The 13511-nt window shown below is 33.7% G+C and overlaps 1 protein-coding gene across 1 annotated transcript; it reads right to left on the bottom strand.

The window, feature by feature from the left end:
• Nucleotides 1–4447: 4447 nt before the first annotated feature.
• Nucleotides 4448–8427, bottom strand: LOC145010476 (uncharacterized). Its single transcript, XM_078969013.1, has 3 exons — nucleotides 7977–8427; nucleotides 7501–7860; nucleotides 4448–4947 (listed from the first exon to the last, which is right to left on the bottom strand). The coding sequence occupies exons 1-3, from the start codon at nucleotides 8425–8427 to the stop codon at nucleotides 4448–4450; spliced, it is 1311 nt and encodes a 436-aa protein (XP_078825139.1).
• Between the last annotated feature and the right edge of the window lie 5084 nt (nucleotides 8428–13511).

Below are 13511 nucleotides of genomic sequence, written 5' to 3'. Positions count from 1 at the left end.
TTCTAACATGTTTGTTCGTTACTAAATGTATAGTGTATTCTGTCTGAAAACCCTAGCTACCACCAATATGTATAGTATGTTCTGTTTGAAAACCCCTGGCTACCACCAGTATGTAGTGTATGTTCTGTTTGAAACGCCTGGCTATCACCAGTATGTAGTGTATGTTCTGTTTGAAAACCCTTGGCTACCACCAGTATGTAGGGTATGTTCTGTTTGAAAACCCTTGTCTACCACCAGTATGTAGTGTATGTTCTATTTGAAAACCCCTAGCTACCACCAATATGTAGTGTAGTTTTATTAATTAAAAAAAAACTAATGAAGAATGAAATCCCGTAAACAAAGGTTAGTTTATACTATTGTGAGTTCGTATAACCATGCTTGATATAACTAGTGACATCAGTGACGTTTCTTCAGGCGTCGTACGGTATGATATTTGTCACCCCACGCATGCTTGTCTAACTGTAGCTAGCAGTTTAGGTGTGAGATTGTTAGTCCCGAATAGATCTATTCACAAATCTCATGCTCTCCCTCCAGGAGACTCTGGTTATACTAAATGTTGAGGATTTACCAGTACCCCGAAGGGTACAAATGAAGAGATGTCTCACAATCTTGTATTAACTAGTTTACGTGTTGTTCTGTATCGTGTTCTCATGTTTGATATTGTTTTTATACTTGGTAGAGTATAAATAATTATACGCAAAAATAATTATTTAGTGTTATACGCTTGTTGTCTGAATGTAGAAATGAATATAATAAACTAAATCTGTCATAGTTTATATGATTGACCATGTAAGTAGTTTGTTTCGGTAAAATTGGTAATAAGCTTCCCAATCTATACCTGTTATAGTTTGACTGAAATGTTATGTTCATGAAGCGTTATGAAAACTATGCAATTATGTTTAGAAAACGTCCCTTATGCTCCGTATAATACAAAATGGATAAAATATCTATCTGTTTTATGAAAAATGTTGGTCTGTATCAATTGCATAAGTTTTAACTTGTTGAAAACCATTTTGTCTTAGTTCACAAATTTATTTGTGTTTGGCTTGTATTCCCCCCCCCCCCACCCCCCCACCCCTAAAAACGTTTAAAAACCATAAAAGTGTCGGGGTATGAACTCACAGTTTGTTGTGGGAAAGCGTTGAACTGGAAACGAAGATCCTCGAGTTGTTGTACGTGACACTTAACGGAATCCTAATATCAAATAAATATGTATACGTATCTAAATTAGCGATTTCGTTAGATAAATTGTTAGAAAAAAAACTTGCTTTCGGTTAAGGAATGTTACCGGGACTTGATTGAATTGAGGAAACGGGTTTTCACCACTTAGAAGGTGTGTACGGCCATGAACAGGGGTTTACGCCCGTGAAGAGTGGTTCACGGCCGAACAAGCAGTTTACGGCCGTGAACAAGGTTTACGGCCGTAAACTCCTCTTTGAAGGGTTTACGGCCCATGCAGATTTGAAGGGTGTACAACCGTAAACTCAAGAACAAGGGTGTTTGATTTCGAAGAAAACGTGTTCCAGATGCTCCCAATCGACTCCAAATGACGAATTTTGATGTTTTTCGGAAGAAAAGAGGTGTTTTCGGTGTTTACGATCAGCGATTCTAAAGAGTGAATGAGAGAGTTTTCGGCCAAGAAGGTTCAAATAATAGTGGGGGTCCTGTATTTATAGGTTAGGGGTATGGTCGGTGGTGGGGTACACTTGACACCAACCGTAAACTGGTTTACGGTCGTAAACAAGTGTACAACTGTAAACAAATATACGGTTTTACACGGGTGTACGGCCTACAACCACATAGGCCGAAAACTGTTAGATTTTTTAGACTTGTCGGGTTTTTCGCGCGCTTTTTGGTTTCCGACTCGTATAGAATTTAACTATATAAAACTAGTTGATTTTCTAAACCAAGAGTTTGACGGAAATTCAATAAAATTCAAATTTTATTAACGGAAATCGGTTAAGGATAATGGAAAAGTTTCGGGTTCTCACACAATCATAGCACCAAAACGGCTCGGCCAATCCATCCATATAATCATGCAGACGTCCCTCATGAGAATAAAGATCAAGTCGATCGGAAAGGATACCCTGAAGATCTCCAGAACACATCCATGATATACTGATGATGTAGAAATCTCGTGTTCGTTGGCGATAGAGACTCGCAATGGACACTCTAACTCCCGAATGAACATGATAAACTCCGTACTGAACGATTGAGATACAAAGGACCGACTCGCACCCGAGTCAAACAATACAAGAGCAGGCAAGCAATACACTAAAAACGTACCTAACAAAGGTACAAACATAAGCATAACACAACATTTTATAGATAAAAAGCTTTTTAGAGAAAATACATATTAATGTTTTTATTAGGTGAAACTTTTTGAACCTATTTGAAAAAATAATTTACAAACTTAATAAATAATTATAGATATTAAAAGTAAGTAAATAATAATTTTTTATTCGAGTTTTTTTTTTGGACTTTTTGGTTCTTATTTTATAAACTAAAAACAATCTGAAATCCAAAATAACAATTTGCTTTTTTAAAACCAATCCAAAAATCTGAATATTCGAACCAAATACTCTAATCCAAATTGTCGAATTGAACGATTCGATTTTATCAAAATAGTAAACAACCCTATCCGCAAAACGTCCTAAAGATTGGTAGCTCCAGGGCACAAACTACACGAGGTAGATCCCTTACTCCCTAACAAGAATAATGGTTGTGATCTGGTTGAAAGACAAAGGGAAGATACTGATTCCAATATGTATCAATTGCAATAATTGCTACCGATCATTAATTAAGAAAAGTAACAAATGTCGAGTATAATAGACTTAATATGTAATATATATATATATATATATATATATATATATATATATATATATATATATATATATATATATATATATATGATAAAATATAAAGTTTCGTATTAAGTTAGATAAGAAAAATAAACCAGATCGCATATAATCCGTAAAAATAGGTGTACAAAAAGTAATGTTATTAGATATGATTTTTATAAGATATAAAAGTCAGCGGCACACAAGGAACGGATGACGTAAAAAACTACAAAGATAATTATTAACTTTCGGCCAAAGCCATCAAAAAGATAATCATACTACTCCTTGATATAAGAATTTTGAGAAAATGAATCTAAAAAACGGAGTTAGTACGAGAGATATATGATTTTCGCAAAATCATTAAATCGTATAAAAATAAGGGCTAAGAATAAATTTAGAATTAGCCAATGCAACTTAAAGTAAAGTTATAGTACTTGGCGATAGCTACATACTAATATAAAGAAAATCGAAAACGGAACTCGTACGGAAAATTACATATTTTACAAAAATCAGTGTTTTAAGTGTGAGCGTGTGCGCAGGCCTTCTAGAAGATGAGGTATGCCGTATGCGAACCTAAAAAAATCAGACACGTGACAGCACCTGTTATAGCCCTATGGATTTTCCACAACGTGAAACATATATTTTCATGACGTGTCAAGCCAAAAAAATGTGCCTATATAGTATATAAGGTGTCCCAAGTTCGTTTAATATGGAATCACAAAAATCACTTTCCAATTTAAATACATTTCTTCTTATTTCCTATTTAGACGTTCTTTTTCCAATAATTTTTATTTTTAATTTTTATTTTCCTTTTTTCTCTCGAGCCCAAGTAATCCCGAGCCTCTGATCATATTTAGGCAGCCACTAAAGCACGCTACCAGGACAAGGGCGGAGCCATGATTTAAAGATAAGGGGACTTATATAAAAATTAAAATAAATATATTTGAATAACATAATCGAGTCTATAAAATTGAAAGAGATACTGAAAAAGAAAAAAATTGCAAGAACCAATCTTAAGAAGTTTTCAAATGATCATAAGCACTGATTCTCATACATTAACCTGTTATTATTAAAATAATGACTTAGAACATAGATAAATATGATATTATCTTCAATTGAGAAGAATACAATTAAAAAATTTGTAAAAGTATAAGAAATAGTACCTTTCTCACTTTAAGTTGTGTCTGACTTTTCTTTATAAAAGAAAATTCATCTATAAGTTTATCTGGGGAAATATATCAACAATCTCTCTCTCTCTCTCTCTCTCAATGTTAATAATCAGACAACTTCTAAGAAAATCATCATTCATGGTATTCCAAAGTCGCGTTTTCATGATTTTCATTGCTAAAAATGTTCTTTCAGATGTCGCAGTAGAAACGGGAAGCGTCAATATAATGCGAATCAATCTGTCAAACAAAGGATAAGTACTTGCCTTTACAGTTTCATGCAGACCCCTACACAACTCAGAAAGTGTAGAAGAAATTTTCAATTCTGGGTGATTGCGCACATCTAACTCATAATGTCGTAACTCAAGTTTCAACAAATGAATTTCGTGCTCTGTGAAGTCCAAAGGATAATAAGTTGTTGCCAATTTACATATATCTTCAACATTCAAGGACTCTTTTTGGATCTAGTACAACACTGAAACGGAGAAGCTCTGTTACAGACTCATTAAATCTAGAATTCAACTCTTGCAACTGACTGTCAATAGCAGCAATAAACAATTCAACTCGGTAGTGATGCTCTGCAGTGATATTGTCTTTATCATGACGTGTCCGAATTACATATTTGTAAGTTTCATTCATATCAGGGACTAAAATGTCACGTCTTTTACAAAAACAAACCACTTGATCCAAAAGTGATTGCCAACCTTCATCTCTTAGTTTTTGAAGCAATATTTTTGTTGTGGAAACCAACGCCAATACATTAATAATATATATAGATTTTTGTTGTAAAGATTGGCAAAGCTTGTCAGTTATCCCCATTATATCTTTCGTCATATGCAAAACAATGACAAAATCAAATGACATTGCATGTTTAAATGCAAATATTGCATCACCTTTTTTAGAAGAGGTAGAACCTTTTGTAGCAATGTCAGTCAACACTACACAAGATGTGACATCCCCATTTTTACCTTCAGAAAAGATCGATTTGTTTATGTTTTGTTTAAAAATCAGAGTGATATTTTAAAGAAAAGTGTTGCGGAATTTGTTCCTAAAAACAAAATATGATTAAGATTTATCAAAGCATTTCCAAAGAAATGTATTTCATTAAAAATCTCGGGATGTCATGTTTGATACAGATCAAAAGCATAAACAGTACAATATAAGCCTTACTACATTATTTTGTATTTACAGGCCTATAATCCCTTAACTCTCATCCAAACATATATGCTCATAAGCCACTACCTGTAATACAAGAAACTGAGTGGGTCAGGCTTGGAAGCCTGGTGAGCACATAGGGTTTTCAACCCACAATAAATAAATTTATTAACTTTATCAAACCAAGCAAACCCGATTACCCGTTCCTGTTATCCTCACTTTACGTCCCTAAAACATCTAACACTAGGGACCTAGTCTAAGGACTTTCATCAGGGTGACAACACTGCTTCGGAGGTTCCTTAGCAATTTATGTCAAATAAGGCAACCATGTGGGGGATGGAGTACTGCTGGTGAACACTAAATTCAAATAAACATCTACAGGTTGCGAGCCTGCTAGCGTTCCACTGGACTGTCTATAATAGTCTGTGGTTGTCATCTATACTCCGCTAGATAACTGAATCATCTTAAAACATTGAGGCATCTCATCATTTTATCATACATCGTCTATTACATCTACTCATGTTTTACCCAACACATTTTGTAGATATAAAATACATATACAATTTAAATCATTTAAAACATGTATAAAATCATTCATCCAGCATAGATAGCCAGTATACAGAAAATATGCACACATAGCACGTAAAATACTTCATATTTATGTGTAAGATGAAAGTAACTACGCACTCACTTGGTAAGGTGGTGACTCGGTACTCGGAAAGCACTTCATTACTCTTAAAACAATTTTTCTTTGATGACACCTAGTATCATTACCACTAGAGTTTAGTCTAATGTTCGACGAGACTAATTAATAGTCTAGCTATTATTACTATTATATAAACGTTAAACAATACTCTTCACCCACTATGTACAGACAGGGGCCAGACATGGAACACCGGAGGGCAGGATCATTTTGGCATAAAGCACTTTTGAAATCCAGCAACCCAAGCGGCCCTCTAAACCAGATTCCCCGTACCGTGATTGGTTAAAAAGATATTATAACGACACTTATAGAACTCATAATAATAGCCCAAATTTTTATTATAAGGTCCTAATAACATTACTATATTTAAATAAAAACTATATTTAAAATATCGTAGGCGTATCTTACCTATGAGGGGGTTTGGCTAGAAGCCAGGCTCTGTAGGGGCAGCATTTCCGAGCCGAAAGCTCTTCTTCTCGGAGCCTTCGAGCGCTCCGGAGCTTTCTTCTAGCGCTAGGGGAGTTTTGGGAGGTTTAGAGAGATAGAGATAGAGAAAGAGAGAGAGAGTAGAGAGAGAAGGGTGGAGGTGTGAAGAAATGAGGGTGGAAGGGGTTGTATTTATAGGGAGAAATATAGCTGAACTTGGTGCCACATGTCACCATGTGGTGGCAAGCCTTGGGGAGAAAGCAATCACCAAGATTGTGTCACGTCACCCATTTTCGCACAATACACTTCTGACTTCTAAAATCCATAACTTTCTCATACGGGTTCCGTTTTTGACGTACTTTATATCCACGCGTAGATAAAAACAAGATCTAAAACTTTCATTTTGTCCCTGTTGGCTAATTCTTGACCAATCTTAAATTTAACAGTAGGAGGAGATTATATTGTCAAATGATCGCGTAATATTTGTAACTTCTTCATATGGACTCCGTTTTCGTCTGTCTTTTTGTCGTTAAGTTCCTATTAATGAGATCTTCAATTCTCATTTAGGTCGCGTTGGCTAAAAACCGTTCGTTCTAAAATTCAAGTTTCGAGCCATGCACTGATATGCCAAATCTTAGAAAAATCATAACTTCTTCATACTACGTCAGATTTGGGCATTCTTTTTATGGACGCTCTAGGTTTAAAGTATAATACAACTTTGGTTTATATTACTAAGGCCGAAAAGTCTACTATCGTAAATTCACTATTTACGCTTCCTAGTGTCGTGTTGGTTTTGTTGTAAAACTTTGATGGGTCATAACTTCTTCGTTATAACTCGGATTTCGGCGTTCTTTATATCCCTAGAATCCTTGTTTCGATCACTACAATTTTATGTAAATATATCGGGTTTATATCATACTTGAATTTTGACACTTATTTTTATCCTTTATTTATTATACATTTATAAATATGTAATAAGCACATAATTCACATAATATTCAAATATTTCATCTTTATTACTTCAAAAAGAGTTACAATAGTTAACCTAGACTATTACATCATTTGCTAATGCTTAGCCTAGGAACACGGGTGTTACACAAGATGGACCAAAAAGTCTCATCAAACTACATATTGATTTGAAATGAGAACTCCACCTTGTATCTCCAGGCCTTTGTAGTGTTCGTATTTGATTTTTTTCCTTTTCCACATTCAATCTCATCAACCTCAATTAAATGAGAAATTTCAGCAATTTTAGCATCTTGCAATTGATCATTACGCTTGGAAGAAGAACTTATGACATTAACTATAAAGTTTAAAGTTTTGAAGAACTTATGTACCTCGGTCACATCTTTAGACGTTGCAACTAGAGCCAATTGCAATTGAAGAGCAAAAAAATGTATGTAATAAGCATAAGGACATTCCTTTAATAATAAATCTTGCAACCCATTCCATTCTCCACGCATGTTACTAGCTCCATCATATCCTTGACCTTGAATATCTTGGACATTAAGCTTATGATAAGACAATGAACACATTATCTCATTTTTCAAGGTCAATGAAGTTGTATCTTTGACATGAATCAAATCCAAAAATATTTCTTTCACATGTCCACCTCGATCAACGAATCTCACAACAATAGCCATTTGTTCTTTCTTAGGTTCATCTTGAGACTCGTCAACAAACAAAATTTTGCAGTCCCGATTTCATCACGAATTGCTTTTTGTACATTTGTAGCGAAAACATGTAATATTTCGTTTTGGATATCCGTTGATGTGTACTTTGCATTTTGAGGAGCATTTTCTAACACAACATCATCAATAATCTTGTTATAAGAAGCAAGCAACTTTATAAGTTCAAGGAAATTCCCTTGATTTCTTGAGTTAGGTCTCTCATCATGACCTCTTAAAGCACATGCTTGAAATGTAAGCCATTTAATAGCCTCAATAGAAACTTTAAGGCGTAATCTATTATCCATAACTTGTTGAATCGTTTGTTTCTCTATCATATTCTCTATGTGACACAAGTGGTTTTTTAAATCTTCATAGCATCTGACAGAAAAATTATGTGCTGAGATCGGGGTCTTACCTTCATGGACGATGAAAGCACAATCTTTGCCACAATTCACATTTTCCATCTTTTAAACCCTACTACGGTAAATGTAACTGACCCAACTCATCCAGTATGTTTATTATTAAAAAGAAAGCAAGGGAATAAAATGCAGCATCCTTTTTCTCAAAATATTCCAACAACCAAAATTTTTTAAACCAAGCTTCTTGAAAACTTCGCATAGAACCATTTGGACCACTAGGACTTGAATGATACTTTGATTTTTGAATTTGGTATGGTCCAAGTTTAATATATAATTGTCTAATCTCATCACGTTGGTGACATCGATAGCTTAAGATCAAAGGTCGTTCTCAGAGATCACGAATAAAAGAATCTAAGTTTACCTTTCTTGAATTTGAAACATCATTTTTTTTCAAGTTCAACATTAATTGGCTCTTCCGTTTCACTATTTCTTTCAGGTTGTGGGTCACTAACATCTTCTTTTCGTTTGAAAAAAGAATCAATTGTTATTTTTCTGTTCATGGTTTACCCTATAATTATAAAAATTAACAAACCAATTAACCAATCATAATATTATCATTAATTACAAATTATATTGTTCAAAATAAATATTAACCACAGGTTACAAAAAACTTCAATATGTATTAGCTAATAAAGTAATAAGAATTAACAATCACCTGAGAGTGCTTGTAATTGAAGCTCTCCCTTTGCCAAAATACTTAAACTGTAATTCTCCCTTTGAAGTTATTGTCGGCAACTCTCTAAATCGACGGCAACTCTCTAAATCGACGTCTCCTAAATTGTGGTATGTAATTGGTATTTCTGTTAATTTAATTGGGTTATAGAGGGGCAGTGGGTAAAGCCCTTCGAGAGGAAGATGAATGTCCATTTTCTTCTTTCCCCTACTAACTTTGATTTTATTTTGGGCTTAAATAAATTAGATATAAATTTATAGTTACAAATATATAATAAAAATAAAAGAAGTTGGGGGGGGGGGGGGGGGGCGCACACCTGCTAGCCCCTGTATTGCCTCCACCCTTGTACGATGGTGAGTTTCACGACCTCCTTTTCAAACTTTTTATCAAATTTATGGGGAAGGGGGCAGGGGGAATACATTAATAATTATTATATCGTTACTTATCATTACGCTATAAAAATTTATATTTATTTTATATCGCTACCCTACTCAAATAAAATAATAGAAAGTATACTCTATCGTTACTCTGCTAAACTCTTAGGATATATATATATATATATATATATATATATATATATAATGCCTTGTAAATACTCTATTTAATCTTCATAAATAATAATATACCTAGTCATTAAACTGGTCATATCTCTAGGGTAACTTAGTACCTGGTCGTTATTCTGGTCAAACCTCTCGGATAACATCAGACCTAGTAGTTATGTTGGCCATTTCTCTAGGGTAACATGATACCTAGAGTCTATCAAGTCTATAGAATAGTATTGTATCTAGTCATTACTCTAGCCACTTCTTTAGGGTACATAGTACCTAGTGCTGCCCAAATCTAAAGAATAAGTTTAATACGTAAACATTATGCTAGACCATTTCTATAGGGTAACATAGTACCTAGAGCTAGCAAAAAGAATAACATTATACCAAATCATTACTCTATAAAATATTTAAACGGTTAATAATAGTACACTATGCCATTACTTCGCACAATAATAGTATATCATGTCGTCACGACACACAGATAATGGTAGTATATTATATTGTGACTACCCTCAATCTAAACGGTTAATAATAATATATTATACCGTCACTACGGATAACTGTAGTATGTCATGTCATTACTCAACTCTAATAATGGCTATATCGTCACTCTGCTAGTTTAGCTTAGTTATGAAAATCTATTTAAAATAATTATATATATTATTATAATTATACAATGAAAGATCGAAACTCTATTTATGTCATAAGTATATAGTTATATAAGAAAAGGTTAGACTGTATCCAACTAACCTACATTGAATTCACTCTTAATTTAGTCTACTCTTAAAAATCACTCCTTTCCTTAATTATACTTCTAAGGTATGGATATACTAATAGTATATAAGATGAGTGAGAATGACGGAAATCCTAGTACCTATGAATAGTATAATACTCTTTTCAAAGAATTAAAATACTTTTACTACTTAACAAATTTATATACAAAAAGTATTTTCAAAGTGTAAATATACAAAGCCTGTGAACTCACTAACATTAGTTAACGTTTTCAAAGCCACATGTATTCCTAGGAAACCAAGATATTGAAGATTGCACTCCTTGAAGCAACTGTGGATCGATGAAGCTGCTAGAAGTCGACAATCATTTAGTGTTATTCCTAACTGAGTGTTAAGGCACCTTTCTGTTTTAGAAACTATAGAATTTCAAAACATTTTTCGATGTAATGTTTTACACATAAATGGGAGTGATATTTATGTTATATATTGTCTTTTTATTATTCAATATCTGTGATCTAACATTCTAACGTCGCACAACCTGACGTTTCTGCCGAACACCGACGGTATGACACATTGTGTGCATTGAAACTTCTCTCTTGGTTTGTAATTAATTAGGCTAAACCCTTTTTGTTTCCTTTCATACATATGTTTTCACTTCAATTTGATACTCTTAATCGAACCTAAACATGAATTGTCTCCTTTATTGTTCTGCATTCAGAATAAAAAAGTTGAGGAAAATAAAATTTTGAAGCGGATCACTAAATGCAGAGGACATTTGAGATATGTGATGTGGCTTTTTTTAGTATTAGAAGCATAAATGGAAATTAAGGCATGTTTAGTGGTTCAAGGTCGAAGATCGGGTTCAAAGAATATATTATATATGTATCTAAGTGTGTGATTGTTTAGTGTGTGTCTCATGTAATTGATAAAGGAAATAAATAAACATGGTGATTATGGTATTTCAGATGAGTTTTGAGCACTATAACAATCCTATGGCGCACATACAACCCTAATGCTTTTGATCTAAGTTTCTCAAGTTATACATGTAATTTCATTTCATCTAAAGCATAAACCCTAACTAGCATATAATTGTAGATTAGCAACAAAAAATCTAGTTTGATGAATACCTCTTAGTTGTAGCTTATAATTCATGGCCTTTCAAGAGCTTAGTACCTCAAACGTGATACCTCTAATAAGTCACAAACACCAAAAGCAAATGGAGGATTATGAGAGTGAGGCTAGGAGGCACCAAAAACGGCTAGGGTTTCTTCTTGGAACACAAGTTCTGATTTTGGGAGTGCAAGGGTTAGTATTTATAGTGTGGAATCTCTAGGGTTTCATCTTGGAAACCCTAATTCATATGATTAGACCATAATCAATCCAATAACCCATATGATAGGCCCTTTGGACTAAATCTTCATGGACTCTCACATAGATTTAGTCCATCCATAATCAACATGGATCATTAGTCCAAACTATAAGTATTACTTATTTACCTAATTAGACCCCGTTAATTTAATCAGTCTCTTTTGATCACTAAATTAATTCCAAATTAATTTTTGATCAATACAAATTAAATAATATGATTTCTCAATTAATATATTATTCTTATGATATATTATTAAATCACAAATAACCTCTTTCTCAAATATCCATCCTATCAAATTGCTCCGTGAAGCCAACCCAAAAGGACCATGCTACTATCGGGTCAAGTACATACCAATTATAGTTATAGGCTTAGACACCCAATCAAACTGTCTCCCACTTGGATAAGTCTAATAACTATAATTGCCAATGTAAATTCAAAACTCGATTAGCAATCGTAGCTCTCAAAAGTCATTGTCGAACTCTGATCATATCATAAACGTGTCCTTTAGATAAGGGATCAAATATTCCTCCATTCTACAAGATATTGTATGGACACGAGACATGGATTATAATCATTCTCTCCGTCCAAGGTTTGTTTCCTGACTTCCGATTTATGACGACTGACTCAAACTATAATTGAACACATCAACTTTGTCCAGGCTTGGCAAAGCGCTTAGGTTGTCATCACTAAATCATCGAGGGGCCCATGTATATCGCTTTTATCCCATTATGGGCAAATGGAACGGATAAAACTCGACTCATATTCTTGTACTATTTACTCATCAAATCACACATAATAATATGTTTTATAACATCAAGTTACTGATGCGTTTACGTATCATCAATGACCAACCAACTCACAATCACTCGTGATAAAATCCATGAAGTGATTCAAATGATCGTGGGTTTAAACCAATACTCAAATTCTTATTTCAAGAGTACTCAAGAACACTGCAACAACCATTTGCTATGTTTAAGCACTTAGACAATCTACAGTCGGATTCATGGCAATCGTACCTCATTACTTACTTCCAAAGTATGATCGACTGTCGATGCTTGAATAATCTTATTATTCGGGAAGTAAAACATGTGAAGTGAAACACAAGAATAACCTAATCCGATATGGTCTCAAACTGTTGATTATAAATCAAACACTTATTGTTCAATCACCATATTAATTAGACTTTACTCATTGTATAATGTTTCGATCAATCAACTAAATACTTGAATTAAAACAATAGTCATCCCATGCTCCAAGCATGCACACTATGTTTATCTATGGTCATTCCTTTGTGAAATAGATTAATTGAACACATTTCCAATGATGCTCATCTGACAATTCCCTAATCCTTATTATAAGTGTAAGAATACAAAATTCTTGCCACTAATAGAATGTGTTAGAGTCTAACCTTTCATGCAATGATCCTTTTGCAATGTCGAGACTCCAAAGTCACAGAGACTTGGCCAATGATATTACAAAGTATTCCATTTGAGATTGTTACAAGATTCCCTAGAAATGAAGTCTCACATTCAAGGTACATTCCCTGAACATCCTTCTTGCATAAAAGTTTCCAACTTACACATAGATTCTTAATATCCACATCCCATTATGGAAACATTTCCATAATTCCCATATGACAATCTATTCTTATTAGAATCCTACCTATTTAGAATTATATCAATATGGTCCATCAATTACTATACTTTCAACTGTTCGCAAGCAACCAATCTTCGGTAAACCTTAGATTATCCTTGACAGTTGTTTAACAACATTAGTCATATCTGCTTCTAGTTCTTTTTCTCTCTTAA

This window comes from Lactuca saligna, chromosome 8, assembly GCF_052625555.1.
Source record: "Lactuca saligna cultivar CGN05327 chromosome 8, ASM5262555v1, whole genome shotgun sequence".
NCBI lineage: Eukaryota > Viridiplantae > Streptophyta > Magnoliopsida > Asterales > Asteraceae > Lactuca > Lactuca saligna.
The sequence above is the reverse complement of the archived record's forward strand: the minus strand, read 5'-3'. Positions and strand labels throughout refer to the sequence as shown.